General features: G+C 37.8%; 1 protein-coding gene across 4 annotated transcripts in view; it reads left to right on the top strand.

The window, feature by feature from the left end:
* TMEM87A (transmembrane protein 87A) overlaps positions 1-18,986 on the top strand; it is a 42,259-nt gene extending 23,273 nt beyond the window's left edge. Inside the window, exons 11-20 of one of the 4 annotated variants that reach the window (XM_027570595.1) lie at positions 2,589-2,682; positions 4,569-4,637; positions 6,386-6,494; positions 7,467-7,525; positions 8,299-8,402; positions 12,382-12,455; positions 12,871-12,932; positions 14,183-14,238; positions 14,753-14,783; positions 17,731-18,986. In XM_027570595.1, coding sequence (XP_027426396.1) covers positions 2,589-2,682; positions 4,569-4,637; positions 6,386-6,494; positions 7,467-7,525; positions 8,299-8,402; positions 12,382-12,455; positions 12,871-12,932; positions 14,183-14,238; positions 14,753-14,783; positions 17,731-17,772 — 700 coding nt within the window. In that variant the 3' untranslated portion in view covers positions 17,773-18,986. Of the gene's footprint in view, positions 1-2,588; positions 2,683-3,872; positions 3,945-4,568; positions 4,638-6,385; positions 6,495-7,466; positions 7,526-8,298; positions 8,403-12,381; positions 12,456-12,870; positions 12,933-14,182; positions 14,239-14,752; positions 14,784-17,730 lie in introns of all 4 variants that reach the window. The other 3 variants (XM_027570596.1, XM_027570594.1, XM_027570597.1) reach the window with 3 other exon arrangements.

Below are 18,986 nucleotides of genomic sequence, written 5' to 3'. Positions count from 1 at the left end.
AGAAATAATTCTGCAGTAAGACAGGTATCGAAAATTTTGTAGATTTGCAAAAGCTAGAAAATGTGTTTTATTTCACTTCTGAGAACTCGAGCATTTGCAGCAAAGTCTGCAATGTAGTGAATGACATTAAAACATCAAACTTGTAGAGTGAACTTACAGTTACTTTTAGTCTTCCCAAATGTTTTTGAAATCACATTTTTTATGAGAGTGTTACTCTGAAAAAAGTCTGAAAATTGTTATTCAAAAAATATTATCGAGTGCCTTCTACATACTAGACGTTGTTCTAGGTGCTGGGTATACAGCAAGTAAACAAAAGACTTGGAGTTTACATTTGTGGAGGGAGGGGACAAAGATACAAGTAAGTAAATATCTAATATGTCAGTGATAAGTGCTATGGAGCAGATAAAGCAGAGGAAGGGTGTAGAAAGTGCTAGGCAAGAAGTGAAGCTTGCAGTTATAAATAGGGTGGCCAAGGAAGTCTTCACTAAGTGACATTTAAGCAGAGATCTCAAGGTGGTGCGGGAACTATATGTTTACCTAGAGGAAGAGATGCTAAGATGTGGTTAGACTCTGTATATATTTTGAAGGTAGAGTCAATGGGATTTTCTGGTGGATCAGCTGTGTGATGTGAACGAGAAGAGGAATCAAGGATGATGCTGACTGTTTTGGTCTGACCAATGAAAGGATGGAATTTATATATATATATATGTTAAAGATTTTATTTATTTGACAGAGAGAGACACAGCGATAGAGGGAACACAAGGGGGGAGTGGGAGAGGGAGAAGCAGGCTTCCCGCTGAGCAGGGAGCCCGATGCGGGGCTCGATCCCAGGACCCTGGGATCATGACCTGAGCCGAAGGCAGACGCTTAACGACTGAGCCACCCAGGCGCCCCGAAAGGATGGAATTTATGAGTTCAGGAGCATCTTAGGTGGAATAAGTTTGGAGTAGAGGCAAGATTAGGAGTTCAGTTAGATAACCAAATGGGGCAGTAAAGGGAAGAGTGTAGGATAGAGATATGAATTTGGGAGTCATCAGAATATAGCTGTTTACTTAAAGCCATTAGAGTGGGATGCAATCACTGAGGAAGTAAATGTATATAGACAAGAGGTCAAAGGGCAAGAGGTCCTTGAACATTTTCAGTTATTTAGAATTCAATGAGATGAAATAGAATTAGAGGAATTTGAGAAGGACCATTGTGGTGAGAGGTAAACCCGAAGACTTTCACGGAGGGAGTGATTGTGTCAAGAGGGTTAAATGATGACTATTGGGTTGAACTACATGGAAGATATAAGTGACCTTAATAAGATGGTGTTGATGAAGTGCTAGGATAAAAGCTTGACTCGAGTGATTTCAAGAAAGACTAGAAGTGGAGGAATTGAAACTAGCCAGGTATAGACAATTATTTCAAGGAGTCTTTAAGTGGTATTAAAGAAATGGGTTTTAATTTTTTAAATTTATTCATTTAAAGGAGTTTTGTTTTCAGTGGGATTAGGGGGATGGGATGGGTTTCATTTTTTAAATTATTTAATTCGTTTAACAAATATTTGAATGCCTCCTATATGCCAGGGCGTGGCCTAGATTTCTAAGGTAACCAGTGGGGAGAAAAATCCTTGCCCATATGGAGCTTTACTAGCATATGACAAAAAATACAAGAACAAATACTACTTAGATGTAAGTACACATGATTTATGGCAGTGCATCTCAGACTTACAGTGCACTAATGAATCACCTGGAGATCTTGTTAAAATGCAGGTTCTGATTGAATGGCATTTTGAATGTTAAGAATTCAAGACTTTTTCTTCTTCAAGCAGAAGCTGCTTGAAGACTTCATATTTTGTTGGATTCTGAGCTTAAAAATGTACAGTTTATCTAATGAGTTGCAATAGGGTATTTGGTTATATTGTTAAAACTTTTAGATTTGATAATAGTATTGTGGTTATGTTTTTAAAAAGTCCTTATTGGTTAAAAACACATGCTGAAATATATACAAATAAAAGATATACTATCTAGGATTTGCTTGAAGATAATATGGGAGGATAGGAAGTGGATGGGGTTTGCATGGGGCACAGTTGGCTATTATTGGAACTGGATGATGGGTATAGAGGGGTTCATTATACCATTGAATGTTTCAGAATTCTCTATTAAAGAGTTTTTTGTTTGTTTTTAGATTTTTTATTCATTCATTTGACAGAGAGAGAGAGAGACACAGCGAGAGAGGGAACACAAGCAGGGGGAGTGGGAGAGGGAGAAGCAGGCTTCCCACTGAGCAGGGAGCCCGATGCGGGGCTCGATCCCAGGACCTCGGGATCACGACCTGAGCCAAAGGCAGACGCCCAACGACTGAGCCACCCAGGCGCCCCCCCCCCTTTTTTTTAAATACCGTAACCAGGGACCAGATGTAAAGTTCTAGTATTAGCTTGGTTTCAGACCATATGTTCTTCTGAGTTTGTTTTCCTCATGTGGATCAAGTATGTCTGACTTATCTCTGTTAAGTTGTTGGCCTGTATTTTAATTAACATGAGTTGCTATTACTTATTTTGGAGTTTGTGGCATTGGTACTCAACTCTTTCTTTGCTTCCTGTTTAGGCCTCGCCTTGGAGTCACTCTTCACAAAGTTGTGGTAGCAGGAGCCCTCTATCTTTTGTTCTCTGGCATGGAAGGGGTCCTCAGAGTTACTGGGGTCAGTACTACTCAATCTAAGTGTTGTATATGGTCAGTTCAGATACATTGTTTTTGTCTTGAGAGGGTGAATTGGAAATGTCTGTGGGCTTCTTTACTCTTTCTTCTAAATCACCTTTAACTCTGATTTTCAAAATGTATGTATAATTCAAATTTTCTCTTTAATCTATTAGAACTTTGTAAGTTTAATGTGTGACCAGGAATGAATGCTTTCCCACCTGTCCCCAAATTGCTACTTACTCATTTCCTTCTCCCAGAAAGTGGGCTCTCATTCTTGTATTAAGTGGCAAAGATTGTAATCTTGCTCAATACTACTTTTTTTAAGACTTACTTGTTTATTTGAGAGAGAGTGCATGCGTGCACGCTTTTGGGGGGGGGCAGACGGAGAGGGAGAGAGAATCCCATGCAGACTCAATGCTGAGCTTGGAGCCTGATATGGGGCTCCATCTCACAACCCTGAGATTGGGACCTGAGCCAAAACCAAGTTTCAGATGCTCAACCGACTGCACCACCCAGGCGCCCTCTATTTTTTGTTTTAAAGTGATAGTGCTGGGACACCTGGGTGGCTCAGTTGGTTAAGCAGCTGCCTTCGGCTCAGGTCATGATCCTGGAGTCCCAGGATCGAGTCCCACATCGGGCTCCCTGCTTAGCAGGGAGTCTGCTTCTCCCTCTGCCCCTCCCCCCCCTCATGGGCGCGCGCTCTCTCTCTCTCATTCTCTCTCTCAAATAAATAAATAAATAAAAAATCTTAAAAAAAAATTTTTTTTTAAGTGATAGTGCTCTTTGCTTAACCAGCACTTGGGTTTCAAAGGGTTTTCTAAAATGCAGCGAATTGTTTCACATCATTCTTGAGAATTATAAAATCATGCCCTTTGTCAGGGAGGGAAACCAAAGCACTAAATAAAAATGATAAAGAAATTTATCTTAAAGCTGGATTAATGTGAAGAACTGGTCATTCCAGTAGTTATTTATTTAAAAATCACTCTCAGCAATCACCCATTAGATTCAAGGTGGTAAATGCTGTAAACTTGACTTACTGAGCTCAATAACTTTTGTAATAAATTGCCCCTTAAATAAAACATTTTATGGATACATATTTGTTTTTCAGATCACACTGTCCTCTATGTAATTTCCTTCAACTTTTAGCAACTTTAACCCTTTGTCAATTTCGTTTTCTTTCTGCTGCTGTAGTATTTTTCTTATCCCTTGGCTCTGTTAGTAAACCTGGCCCTCTCAGCAATTGATGCCTGTATTATTTTATGGATATCCTTTCAATAATGCCCTGGTGTTTGGAGGGGTAATCAGGGTTATATAAATAGCACCTTATATATATAAACTCGTGAAACAAGCAGCATAGTTTTTGGGACAGATATTTGCCTTACATTTTATTTTGGGGTGTGCTTTTATTTGTAGAATTATATTGTATTACAATTCTGGAAATTAAAATTGTGTATTAATGCTGCAGGACTTTGAAATATGAGAAGGGTTTTTTTAGACTTATAGCCAAAATCACAGTGATGGGAGATGATAGGATGGGATGGGGGCTTGTAACACCACGACTTTTCAGTGTGGTCACTTCTTAACATGGACGACCTTACTTATCATGCTAGGAGCTCTGTGGTGGTTGCCTTGTATTAGTTAGCAGCATGTTTTATTATATTGAGATTGTGATCAGTAGTTTGTATGAAATGCTTATAGCTGTGTATTCTATGTGATTGATTGTCAGAAGGGAAGAATGATGTAGGTACAAAGTATTATTCCTTATTTTCTTTCAGTTGGAATGCAGAATCATTCTAGATGATTATGTAAATGCAGAGTCATTTGCTGGTTTCTTCTCTGTGCTCTCTAGACAGCTCTTTTTCACCACCTCTTTTTCTTTGTCTGCAGGCCCAGACTGATCTTGCTTCCTTGGCCTTTATCCCCTTGGCTTTCCTAGACACTGCCCTGTGCTGGTGGATATCCTTCTCATTGGCTTGTTTGATGGCGGTCCGTTTTCTCCTTGGAGTTGGGTTTCCATTGATCTTTCTGCAAATGGTTTTTGCCAGTTTTGTTGATTACTCCTTACTTTGGGGAATAGGGTATTTTCAGTCTAACAACCTGGGGGCTCAGGTAAGCAGTTATTTTGTTTTTAATTTAAAAAATTTCATCAAGAGTTGGTGACTGCAGACTGAGAACAAGATAAAAGCTTTTGGCCTTTGTTTAAATGAGCATTTCACTTCGATTTTGGATTTATTTGTGTACCTCACTTAGTGGTAGAATCACTGGCTGCTGTGGTCCTACTGTTTCTTTCAGCTTTGGCAGTTCTTAAATGCTTTGAAAATTATGTAAATATTTTGATTCTTAAAATATGGTTTCAGGAACTATACTGTATGAGGTTGTTTGACTTTCTTATAATTCTAAGTAGATTTAGCAGATTTTAACCCTTACAGGATAAGTGTTTTATACCCTCATTCAAAAGCTGACTTGGAATTATTTGAAGACTTAACTCTTTGAAAATCTTATTTCATTTACAGGAAAAGTCAACCAGCAGATAACAAACAAGTTTCTATTTGAATAATCTTTTCTTCCTGCTTTTCAAGAGTAAACATTTGTTTATTAGGGACTTGGCCTGTTGGATGAAGGATTCAGGTTTTTGGACTTTTATCTTTTGGGGATTTTTAAAAATCTTTTTTGGTTTTTGTGTTATTTGGTCCTATGTACAATTGTGCAGTATTGTCCTGATGAACTGTGACTATTATAAAAGGCTGAGTGTAAATAAAATTGTAATTTTGTGAATTTAAGGGGATTTTCATGTATCAAAAATGTTTGAAATTGAAATGTCCTCTGTCCAAATGGCCAAAGCTTTTCTAGGTCTCTATTTTTGTGAATCTCTACTGTGCATATTGAGAGGAGTAGGGAGAGAGACTGGACCATACAAGAAGATAACCCAATAATTAGGTAGCAGTGAGGGCTCTGTTAAAGGGAATGAGTGAGCTCCAGCTCACTTGCTTTCATATCTGTCCCTCATTCTGAAAGTTGAACCTAAGAGCAGATAATTGCCTATAGTAGTCATTAGTTCTCCCCTATCTTTGTGCAGCAGCTTATACTTGAGATAATGACTTGAAAGTAGAGAGTTGTTGCTTTTAGAGCCTGACTGCCTGGGATTCTTAGGCAGTTGTAATTGTCTGGTCCTTTTAATTCAGGATAGCTCAGTGATGGCAGGTTCCTCCTTAGCATGGCACAAAGGGACTGAGTGTAGAACTTTGGGAGGTTGTAGGCATGAATGTAAGACTCTAGACTGGATTAGCTAGGACAGTGAGAACAGAGCCACTGCCTTACAAGAAGAAAGGAGATGATGCTAAGTCCTGTTGTTTTGCCTCTTACTCATTTTTATTTCATTTTCTTCCATTTGCTTCTTTTTCTTTGTTTCTCTAGAAAGTTTCCTATCTTTATTTCTCCTTTATATTTTTCCTCTCTTCTTTTTTCTTGTCTTTTGCATTCTCATTTTATCCTGGTTCTGTCTTCTCTTTAAGTGTCATTGAAAATGAAGACTTACTTACTAATCATGGTGGGCCTGGAGTGTTTGTAAAGTTGAGAGTGAGAGCTGTAAGGCCTGGTGTCCATGGCTCTGTCAGTATGACCCCAGATCCTTAAAGAAATGTGTAAGGATTAATTTACTAGCTTACTGTTTTTTCTGAATGTTGATTTCCTTGACCTGCAAACACATATTTATTAGCTTGACTCAAACAATGAAGCTGTTAAAACTTCGGAGGAACATTGTAAAACTCTCTTTGTACCGACATTTTACCAACACGCTTATCTTGGCAGTGGCAGGTAAGTCGGGGACTTGCTTCCTGCTGTTTAAAATGCATTTCCTTTAGAACAAAGATTCTTAACATGAGAGGCCAGAGATGGGCTTTCTAAAATTATATAGAAAGTTTTGTGTATTTCACTTAGGGAAGGGGTCTTTCACTTTTGTCAAATTCTCAAAGGGGTCTTTGGTTCAAAAAAGTGTGACAACCACTTATTTTAATAGCTGACAATTACATATAATTTTAACTCTTGGTATATCCCTTTCCTATCTCCATTCTTTTTCTGAGACTTTTTTTTTTTTGAGGCAAGTTAGCATTAGTGTCATATAGCATTTAGATTTCTTTTAGAAGACATTAATATTTGCTTATTTGGTTTTATTGAAATAAATACAGAATTTTATATAGATTTTAGATCAGTGTATGTTGCAATTGTATTGCCTTTACATAATGTCATTAAACATGCATAACATATATGTTATGCATATACATTAGGATAGACTATAGCCCACATAGGCTAATTTCCCTGCCTTTTGGCTTGTGTACCAGGATTAGGGAGGTCTAGCCTATGTTTGGGACCAATAATTCTGTTTGTCTTACAGTCATTTTATCAACCTTTTTTTCCATCTGACCAGGCAAAGAAAAATTAATGTTATACTAAAGATGAAGAAAGGGAAAACAATCATATTATTGATAATGCTGGAAAAAGCCATGTTTCTAATACCTTCTTTTCCACTTCTGAGGGTTGCTAAAGTAGCCAGATGATAAATAAAACTATTCTTTAAGTACAGAAAGGGTTGGCAAGAGTACGCATTGTGCGCCTTGCTTATAGCTGTTAAGTAAATTTGTGTTGAATAAACGTGTTAAGTGAGAGAGAATGATTGTGATATATTGGGAGTTAGGGATGTGTGGGATTCCACTTGATGAGAATCAGATAATGTAATTGGGGATATAAACTAACATTCATACTCTGACCAGGTTTTTCATTTCTTGTTAGCATCTATTGTGTTTATCATCTGGACAACCATGAAGTTCAGGATAGTGACTTGTCAGTCGGTGAGTTATAAGCACATGCATTTATGAATAGTGTACTGTTTTATACATACACAGTGATAATGACAGTGGTAAGGTTCACACCTTTTAAGAAATTAGGGCTAGCTCTCCACTGTGAGGGTTAGAAGTGCTTTCGTCCTCTGAAGTATTCTGTATTATCACAGAGCTTGGTATGGTAGGTTTGTTTTGTGGGCTTTTTGGCAGACAGTGGGAGAGAAAGGACTGACTATATATCCCAGTATTGGGGAGAACATTATAAAGGATATCACGGTTTTTCATAACCCAGTCTTGCCTTAACTAAAAGTTATTAACAAGAAATCCAGAGTCCTAAATGTTAAGTATGTATGAACAATGCTAATCTGAGCAGAAGCCATGTACTTAAGATAGGAGCACAGAGACTGCCCGGTAGCATTTCTTTGGAAGCTAGAGCTAAGCTATTAAAAATAAAAAAAAAATGGAAACTATAAAAAGTAACAACATGTTACTTTCTCTTACCTTGTATAAAAATTCTTCTCTAAAGATTCTCAGAGCTATAATGAAGTATTAATGAAGTGCTCCATTCAGTTGTGCTTTTTCTTTAGCAACAATAAACACTACCAGGGAAGAAACAGTGTTCATTTATTTTTTATTCCTAGCACTTAGCACAGTGCCTAGCACATAGGAGGCTCCTAGTAAATGTAAGTTGAAGGAATAAATAATTGATTCTTGTTCTATGCCAAGGGCTTTGTGAAGAGTTAAGATTATGTATAAAAATGTACTTCTCCCCCTTTTGGTAGGATTGGCGGGAGCTTTGGGTAGATGACGCCATCTGGCGGTTGCTGTTCTCCATGATCCTCTTCGTCATCATGGTTCTCTGGCGACCATCTGCAAACAACCAGAGGTTCTTGGACACTTCTTATTTGTATTGCTAACCATTGAATGGCCATATCATCTGTTAGGGATGATTGAATGGGTGACAGTGTCATGGCTGTGTCATACAGTGTAAAGAATGTTCACTGGGTCTGGAATCCAGTGAATGGGTTCCTGTCCAGCTCTCCTATTTGCATTGTGAGTTTTGTCATGGTGCCTCTTTTCACTAGCCTGAGCCTTAGTTTCCTCTTCATATAATGAGAGGGAATTGAACCACCTGATATGAGGTATTTTTAAGTTCTGACATCTGATAATATGTATGTATATCAATAAAGAAGGGAAGTAGTTAGATAGTGATACTTGTAATGAGAGTCTCACCTGTCCAGTGTCAGGAAGGAAAGAACAATTTTTATAGCCAGTAGCCCAGCTCACTTCATAACAATAGGGTAAAACGAAAACTTATGTGACAGACTTTAGAATTAAAAATTTATACGTGAATTTGCTTTGTTCAGCTATTGGCAAATCTCAGTTATTTAGGAATTGGCTGTCTTTCTTCTGTGAATATCCATGTCTTTGGCATGCCCTCCCCTTTGTGTTTAGACAGTTAATAGCTTATATTACTCAACTGTATTACCAAGGAGGAAAAGGATGAGGCAGCATAACTGAACAGCTAATTTTATAATCAGACATACCAATAAAAGACTTAGAAAATAAGTGATATCTTTTTATCCCATGAAAATAGCCTTTTTATTATACATTTAATGTTTGTGTTCTTTAAAAAAAAAAGCAAAAAAAAAATAGAGTAGGCTTGGGACTGTTGGGGTGAAGGGTATGCGCATTCGTAATTTTTAAAGTATTAAAGTCAGATTGCATTAAAAAAAAACCTGAAACAAATTGCATATGTACTAATGGTTGTACGAGAGGAGTTCTCTCCTCTTCCCTCCTATATCCCCATTATTTTTTTTTTAAGATTTTATTTATTTATTTGAGAGAGAGAATGAGAGATAGCACAAGAGGGAAGAGGGTCAGAGGGAGAAGCAGACTCCCTGCTGAGCAGGGAGCCCGATGTGGGACTCGATCCCGGGTCTCCAGGATCATGACCTGAGCCGAAGGCAGTCGCTTAACCAGCTGAGCCACCCAGGCGCCTGTATATCCCCATTATTTAATTTTTGCACATCTGGTAGAGGAGATAGTCACTGTTATTTTTAAAATGTTGCATTTAAGGCTGAATTACTTTTTATGGCTTTTATGTGTTTACTGGTCATTTAGTTCTCCTGTCAGTCGGTTTTTTATATCTGAATTTTTTTATCAGCTTATTGATCATTTTTGTATTGATTTGTAGGAATTCCTTACATATTTTAGATTCCAGTATTTTGTTCTGAGCATTCCAGGTATTTTCTTCTAGTTGTTGATTATCTTTGGACATTTTAATGGTGTTTTCGGTCATAGAAAAACTTGAAAGTATGGAGTCAAATTTGTCGTTTCTTTTCCTTTTTTTTTTTTTTGGTTTTGTTTTTCCCTTCATGTATGTGTATTTTGTGTCTGTTTAAGAAACTTTTCCCTGACTTGAGGTGAAGTCTAAAGTTATTCTATAATTTTTTCAAAATTTCACAGTTGAACTTTTATTCATCAAGAATTGTTTGACTGTGGGTTCTCTGTTTTTCTTCTATCCTTCTGATCCTGCATCAGTAGTATGCTTATCTTAGTTTCCTGTTAAGTCTTCGTATGTGCCCTCCCCCGTTAATCTTTTTAAAAAAAATATCCATGTTATTGGGTCTTTGCTCTTTAATGAAATGTTTAGCTTGTTTGTTTAATTCTAGGAAAACCTTTATTGGGTTTTGATTGGAATTAATAGGTTAAGTAGGGAAATTATACATATTTTTTCCATCCTTGAATATGGTATTGCTCTCCCAATTTTAGTCCTGTGCTTTAGTTATGTTTTATAACTTTTATTGATTTAAAAAATGTTATGGCTCTTATGAATGTACCCCCCCTTTTTTTAAAAGATTTTATTTATTTGTCAGTGAGAGAGAGCACAAAGCAGGGAGAGCAGCAGGCAGAGGAAGAAGCAGGCTCCCCTCTGAGCAAGGAGCCAGATGAGGGACTCGATCCCAGGACCCTGGGATCATTGATCTGAGCTGAAGGCAGATGCTTAACCAATTGAGCCACCCAGGCGTCCCTGGATGCACCCTTTTAAAATAATACATGTAGCTTTGGCAAAAATGTAGGAATGCTATTGGGTTTTTTTTTGTTTTTATTTTAAGTAGGTTCCATGCCTGATGTGGGACTTGAACTCATGACCCTGAGATCAAGAGTCACATGCTCTATGGACTGAGCCAGCCAGGAGCCTTTGAATGCTATTGATTTTTATATATTTATCATACCCATCAACCCTCTTACACTGTCTTCTTAGTTCTTTTTTTTAAGATTTTATTTATTTGTCAGAGAGAGAAAGAGAGAGTGAGCAAGAGAGTGCAACGATAAGCAGGGGGAGCAGCAGGCAGAGGGAGAAGCAGGTTTCCTGCTGAGCAAGGAGTCTGATGCGGGACTCGATCCCAGGACCCTGGGATCATGACCCCAGCTGAAGGTAGACGCCCAACTGATGAGCCACCCAGGCGTCTCTGTCTTCTTCTGATAATTTCTTGGTTTTCCAAGTAGATTGATTGTTAGCAAAAGTAGTAACAATGTTATTCCTTCTTTTCCAAATAATACTGCTGCCTCATTGCTGTTTCTTCTGTTGGCTAGGCCCTCCTGTATAATATTGAATTGAGGCATTGAGAGTGGGCCTCCTCATCTTATTCTGACTTTAAAATAAGTGCTTCTCAGGTATCAATAACTTTGGCATCTACTGTTAATTTTTGCTAGTCATTCTTTAATAGGTTATGGGTGTGTTCCCTGTTATTCCTAGCTTTTTTTTTTTTTTTTAAGATTTTATTTGAGAGAAAGAGTACAAGCAGGGGAGGGGCAGAGGGAGAAGCAGGCTCCCCACTGAACAAGGAGCCTGATGCGGGGCTCGATCCCAGGATCCTGGGATCATGACCTGAGCCAAAGGCAGATGCTTAACCAACTGAGGCACCCAGGCGTCTCTATTCCTAGCTTTTAAAGAGTTTTGTTTTGTTTTTTTAATTCATGAAAGGGAGGTTTAAAAACCAGGTAGAAGAAGATAATAGGCAACAGTAAGTACAGAGTGAGTTCAAAGCTAAAGCTTTCTAAGAATTATCTATGTGGGGGTGCCTGGGTGGCTCATTCGGTTGACTGTCCCGACTCTTGGTTTTGGCTTAGGTTGTGATCTCAGGGTCGTGGGATTAGCCCCACGTATGGGCTCCATGCTCAGTGGGGAGTCTGCTTGAAAGATTCTCTCCCTCTGCCCCTCCCCCTGCTTTCTTTCTCTCTCTCAAATAAATAAAAATTTAAAAAAATAAGTAAATTACCTGTCTGGCAGCTGAATCTCTTCAAAGTTGTAAAGGAGAGGTATTTTAAGATGAGGCCTTCATCTTCTTAGCTCCCCACTTGGAAACAGATTTTTAAATTACCTGGTACATACAAGGTCAGGACTTCTGTCTCTTAACTACGAATTCAAAGTCTGAGATTTTAAATTACGTATTTACTTCCCTCTGTGTGATTTTATATGCTTATAAATGTTTACTATGTGTGAGGTATTCTAAACATTTTTTGAAATGATTTGTTTACTTTTTTCAAAACACCTCTGTGAGTAGTGTTTCATTATCCCCATTTTCAGATGAGAAAACTGAGGCACGAGAGTAAGTACCTTGTCTCAAGTCATAAGTAGTACGCGGCTGAGCCTGCACTCGTCAGTGTGACGCTGTCCTGCTTCTCTTGCTCGTTTAGGCAATCAAGAGCTTTCTGAAGGGGAGGAATTATTTTGCTTTCACTGAAATAATTTTATGAATGACTCATTGCAGTTTCAGTAGTAAGGCCTGTAAAATCTAGTTAGTGGAGCATGTTTTGTAGTTTTCTAAGTTCTTTCCTTCTGTTCTTTGTTCGGTCAGGTTTGCCTTTTCACCGTTGTCTGAGGAAGAGGAAGAGGATGAACAAAAAGAACCTATGCTAAAAGAAAGCTTTGGTAGTGATAAAATTTTATTTGTGCTTTAAATATTATTTTCTGTGTTTTAGAAATAGAGTAGAGCAAGTATAACGGTTTGTGAGTATCCAAATCAGGATACTGGGATATAGTTTATTATTTTACAGTCGTTTTACAGTTGTGTCTCAGTTTAGTCTGTGGTGTATTAGGGGACAGCAAATATAAAGGTATAAATTTTCAGGTGAAGCTGTGGTAACTTCAGTAAGTAATTGCACATTAAATGTCCAGTTTGCTTACCATAGGAGCTGAAAATCTGGCTTTGAACTTCCTAGCATAAAGATGGAGAAACATTGTTATATAATTCAGTTTCAGTAAACTTAAAGTTCTGAATTCATGTTTGAAATCATTGCTGGTCTATTAATATACTTAACCCATCTACTTTGTTTTCCCTTTACAGAAGGAATGAAAATGAGAAGTACTAAACAAGAACCAAATGGAAATAGTAAAGTAAACAAAGCGGTAAGTAATTATGTACAGGCCTTAATGATTTTTTAAATCTGTGCTCTAACCTTGCTTTATAAAAAGACCTTTTGATATATATTACATTTACATTTTTAAAAACAGCAAGTGATTCTAAGACCTAGTAATCTTTAACTAGATGGTTTGCTACTGTGTCCTGAAAAGGTACCAGACTAGTCTGATGGTTCTTTTTTTTTTTTAAGATTTTATTTATTTGTCAGAGAGCACAAGCAGGGGGAGCAGCAGGCAGAGGTAGAAGCAGGCTCCCTGCTGAGCAAGGATCCCGATGTGGGACTCGATCCCAGGACCCTGGGATCATGACCTGAGCCAAAGGCAGACGCTTTTCTGACTGAGCCACCCAGGCAGGCATCCTTAGTGTGATGGTTCTATTTAATTGTTTTCATTAGTGCAAGTTCTAGCCCTTTTAATAACCTAAGGTGTTTTTTGTAGTAAAGATCAAGATTTTTTTTTTTTTTGAAGATTTTATTTATTTATTTGACAGAGAAAGACCCAGTGAGAGAGGGAACACAGGCAGGGGTAGTAGGAGAGGGAGAAGCAGGCTTCCCGCAGAGCAGGGAGCCCTATGCAGGACTTGATCCCAGGACCCTGGAATCATGACCTGAGCCAAAGGCAGACGCTTAACGACTGACCACCCAGGCACCCCCAAGATTTTTTTTTTCATTCAGCAGTTTTTTGTTTTGTTTTGTTTTAAAAACATTACATGCAGTCTACATTAAGGGCTTTAGAATTAAACTCACTTTTAAGGAGTAAAAGTTATATGAGGCAAATTCTTATGTATTAGACCATTGAGAAGAAAGCATTTAAAGATACCATTTTAGGGGCACCTGGGTGGCTCAGATGGTTAAGCGTCTGACTTCAGCTCAGGTCATGATCCCAGGGTCCTGGGATCGAGCCCTGCACGGGGCTCCCTGCTCAGCGGGGGGCCTGCTTCTCCCCTTCCCTCTGCTTCTCCCTCTGCTCATATTCTCTCTCTCTCTCTGTATCTCGAATGAATGAAAAAAAACTTAATAAAAATAAATAAAGATCATTTTATATTTCACTGACATAGTTTTTTAACATATTGGATTATATAGTTTTTAAAATTATTAGCAGTCCCATTTGTTGTGTGAATAGACTCCTTCAGAATGCCCAAAAGATTAAATTTAAAAATTTTGAGACCTCTGTATATCCTCACTTGACATGTATTATTTGGGGCATTTTAGTAACAACTGGTATTTGTACGTTCCCAGCAGGAAGATGATTTGAAGTGGGTAGAAGAGAATGTTCCTTCTTCTGTGACAGATGTGTAAGTTTTTGAATCATTACTATGAGAATCCTGTTTCAGTTAGTCTTGCTATTATTATTTTAAGTGAATGAGCTGAAGAACATGCTAATGAGAATGCTTATAGATTAAATTATTTAAAGAATATTAAAAATGTTAAAAAGATGTTAAATAAAAGTTACAAATGATATACAATCAAAAGTAATCAGGATTGTTTAGATGACATTTCTGCTTAGAAAGATTTAGCTGTACATTTTCCCAAAATCATTGGGAGAATTCTTTGGAATTTTTTAGTTCCTTCCCATGACTGTATTTTTAATTAAACATTGGCCCTGTCACAATGCAGAACATGTTTGTTTTCTGTACAATTCCAATAATCTTCTGTTTTTGTATATGCTTTTATTCCCCTGAAATGGCCATTAATAAGATGCAGATCCTAGATAATTATAAAAAAGGCTTTAAATTGTATTCATAATTCTTTCCTTTACGAACTATTTATGACTTTATGTTGTTGATTTTGGTGTTTTTCTCTCTGCAGAGCACTTCCAGCCCTTTTGGATTCAGATGAGGTTAGTAATCAGATCATGTGCATAAACTGTGGGTCTGATGATTTAATAGGGAATCATAGGTCCTTTGTTCAGGGGAATTTTATTTGACTCAGTAGTGCCCTGAAGAACTGTAGTTGGTATAGTTGAAAAAGGATGAGAATAGAAATACTAAGATGAGAACTCAAATATTCAAGAATGTTTCCTTTCTATACACGTCCCCTCTTTCTTTTCCTAAGTTATATGATCAGACTGGAGGACATGTCTTTCGTTCTGAATATTAGGTTATTCTAGACTCTCTTGATTTTAGGAAGCCCTTTGAAAGCATCTGCCTGATTTTAACTCATTGTTTTTGATTGGCTGCTAAAAAATGATTGTTCATTTCCCACTGACCTGCTCTGTGATGTAGCACACAATGTCAAATTCCTTAGCAGTTCTGTGCATTGAAATAACTGAGAACTCTATCATGCGGAATTAAACTTACCTTTCTTTGTAACACTTTGCTTTCTATGGTGTATTCTGCAGTTCCCAAATCTCCCTCTTGAGGGCATCTGCTAATAGTTTGCCCTCGGGACTTCCCTGTGACTTTTAGCTCTCCAGCCACCGCTATATTTCAGGCAGAGAAGGCTGAGTATGTAAAACCCCGTTGGGCCGTTCATGGCAATACAGGATTATTATAGTATTTTTGGTGGTATTGACTTCACCCATCTGTTCATATTTCCCTGTGCAAAAACCTTTCAAGAACTGAATGAGAACTTAAATGAATTATAAGAGAAACAAGTTTTAAAGGACCAGGAATCAAAATGGCATCAGACTCTCCAGCCTCAACTTTGCAATTTAGAACATAATAGAACAATGTCTTTGATTTGTAAGGAAAATTATTTTCAACCTAGAATTGTATATTCAACTAAACTGTTGATATGAGGATAAAGATGTTTTTAGTCATGCAGGAAATAAAATAACATACTATGTGTGCATTCTCAGAAAAGTAGTAGAAAGTGTTCTTTACAAAATGAGAGAACTAAAAAGAAAAAGACTTGGGATCCAGGAAATAAGGGTCCAACAGAGAGGCAAGGATAAATTCCCAGGATGATGATGTAAGAAACTCCAAGAGTGATAGCTGGGCAGCAGTCTTGGAGGGCATCCAGTCCACAATGGAGCAGACCAGAGAGCTTCAGGAGGAGTAGTTCTAAGAAAAAAAGTGAAAAGGATAGATTAGCTGATGTAATTGATCATTTTGAAAATATATTTACAGTTCTGTCAGAGTTCAGTATAAATTTGTGATAAGTACTTTTAGCAAATGAAGCAAAACAAAAATGAAAAATATTAACTCTTAAGATTAAAAAAATTACATAAGGAAAAATTTAATGATAGTACATTATTTTTCTTAATTGAAATGGCATACTATAAATACTATTTTAAGATTTTATTTGAGAGAATGAGAATGAGTGCACTCGTGAGCATGAGTGGGGGGGCACGGGCAGAGGGAGAGAGAGAAGCAGACTCCCCACTGAGCAGGGAGCCCAACATAGGGCTCAATTCCAGGACCCTGGGATCGTGACCTGATCCGAAGGCAGATGCTTAACCGGCTGAACCACCCAGGGACCCCTAAGTACTATTTTCTAATCAGACATAATTTTTAACCTGCTTTTTATTTTTTAATTTTTTTAGATTTGTTTATTTTTAGAGCATGAGTTGAGGGAGGGGCTGAGGGAGAGGGAGAGAGAATCTCAAGCAGATTGCCCATTGAGCGCGGAACCTGACATGGGGCTCAATCTCATGACCCAGAGATCATGACCTAAGCCAAAACCAAGATTTGGATGCTCAACAGACTGAGCCACCCAGATGCCTCTTAACATGCTTTTTATTTTTGGGGCACCTGGGTGGTATTTTTAAGATTTTATTCATTTATTTGACAGAGACACAGCGAGAGAGGGAACACAAGCAGGGGCAGTGGGAGAGGGAGAAGCAGGGAGCCCGATGTGGGATTCGATCCCAGGACCCCGGGATCATGACCTGAGCCTAAGGCAGATGCTTAACTACTGAGCCACCCAGGCTCCGCCTTAACATGCTTTTTAAAAAAAACTATGAAAATACGTAAAATCTACCATCCTTATTATTCTCAAGTGCAAAGTGTTAACTATATGCATACTGTTGTACAACAGATTTCTAGAACTTTTTTTTAATCAAATGTAATTTTAATGAATATGTAATATTTCATTATAAGGATATACCATAATTTTGTTTATTGCAGTCCTATATTTTTGGACATTTAATTCTTTCTACTATTTTGTCATAATTTTGAGTTTTGCAGTAGAAATGTTTCCAGATAAATCTTTGTCCACATCCTTGACTTTTTCTTCAAGTTAAATTAGTGAATCAGGAGGTACACATTTTCATTTAAGTTTAATCTTAAGTAGATATTTATTTATTCATTTTCTTTGACTCAAATACATAGTTCCTTTTGATCTGTGATTTAATTTCCAGAAACCTAGAGATTTTGATTCATTTAATCTTGGGTGGGGCCTGGACATCTATGTTCCAAATCTTCACAGATAGTTAGGAACCTTTTCTTTTCTTTTCTCTTTTCTTTTCTTTTTTCTTCTCTTCTCTTCTCTCCTTCCTTCTTTTCTTTTCTTTTCTTTTCTTCTTCTTTCTTTATTTTGACAGTGCAAGCAGGGTGGGGTGGCGAGGGGGTGGGGGGAGAGAATCCTAAGCAGGCTCCACGCCCAGTACGGAGCCTGAAGCAGGGCTTGATCTTACAGCCCTGAGATCATGACCTGAGCCGAAATTAAGAGTTGGATGCTTAACCAACTGAGCCACCCAGGCACCCCAGTTAGGAACCGTTTCTGTTTAATGGACATAAGCAAAAGTACCTGTGGGAAATGTGTGTGTGTGTCATCTTTGTAGAAGATATTTGGAATGTAGACCATTTAAAATGCTTAGAAAAAACTTTTTCTTTTTTCCTTAGGAACGAATGATCACACACTTTGAAAGGTCCAAAATGGAGTAAAAAAAATGGGAAGATGTGCAGTTGAAGATGGGCAATATCTGGGAAGAGATCAGCTTCTGTGTTAATCTTCTACACTCCATGGGATTAAAGGAGGCAGTGAAACCTGATCTGTTCCTTGACCTTTGTGCATTGGAGCTGGTGAGAGGTGTCAGAACAAGGAGAACATCTTACTGAAAACAAGTTCATAGGATGAGAAAAATCTACAAGTGTTTTATTTACAACATTGATGCCCCTTTTCTTCCCACACCCAGACATGGATGTTTATGCAACTTACGTGTGTTGTTCCTGAGCCTTCTATAATGTTTAAATTGTTTAATCTATCAAACTAAAAAGTTTAACATCTTCTAAAGAACTATGACAACAATGCCATAATATGTAATCTCCAGGAGCAACTTCCTATAATTTTAATTTATTTAGGGAGCTACACAGGCTATGGGGAAATTGTTAATTATTTTTCCGTTTCCTGAGAAGCCACGGTTACGTCTTGCAGAGGTAGCTTGAAGACAAAAAGAATCCTGAGTTAAGGAGCCATGTTTCTATCGATGATTTAAAACAAAAAGAAGAGTGTGCAAGAAAGAAACCTGTTACAGTATGATTCAGATCATTTAAAAAAAAATCAAGTGCAATTTTGTTTACAAATGGTGTATATTAAAGATTTTTCTATTTCAGATGTACTTTAGAGAGAAATATTAGCTTAACTCTTGACATCTGCTATTGTGACACATCCCATTGCTGGCAATGCGGTGCACACTCCAGAACTTTTAACTACTGTTTTGTAAGCTTCCAGGGGCAGCGGCATTGCAGAATCCTAGGCAATGCTTTGTTTGCCTTCATGCCATTCACTGGGTGTTGCACTAGATGCAAAGAGGCACTCCATCTAAGTGCTTATGAGTGAGCGCCCTGCTAAAGGAACTGTAATGCTTAAAGCAGGAGCTAATACAAAGGAAACAGGTCCTACTGGCTTAATTGAAACAGTTTTTCCTGCATGAAGTAGTGTGGAGGCCCTGGACTGCTGCTCATTCTTTAGGATTGACTGTTCTTATACCTGGTGTTGGTTTAGAGACTGTTTATAAGAGACATCACAAGGTGATGGGATTCATTTGAAGCACTATATTTGTTTTAATGGTTTTGTCCAATTTTGCCTTCCCAAGATTTTTGTTCTACGTAGAAAGTTCATGCCACTTTTTAATATAAAAAAGGCTTAACAAAATTAA

This window comes from Zalophus californianus, chromosome 6, assembly GCF_009762305.2.
Source record: "Zalophus californianus isolate mZalCal1 chromosome 6, mZalCal1.pri.v2, whole genome shotgun sequence".
Lineage (NCBI taxonomy): Eukaryota > Metazoa > Chordata > Mammalia > Carnivora > Otariidae > Zalophus > Zalophus californianus.
Note: the sequence above shows the minus strand (reverse complement) of the source record. Positions and strands in the feature narration are given on the sequence as shown.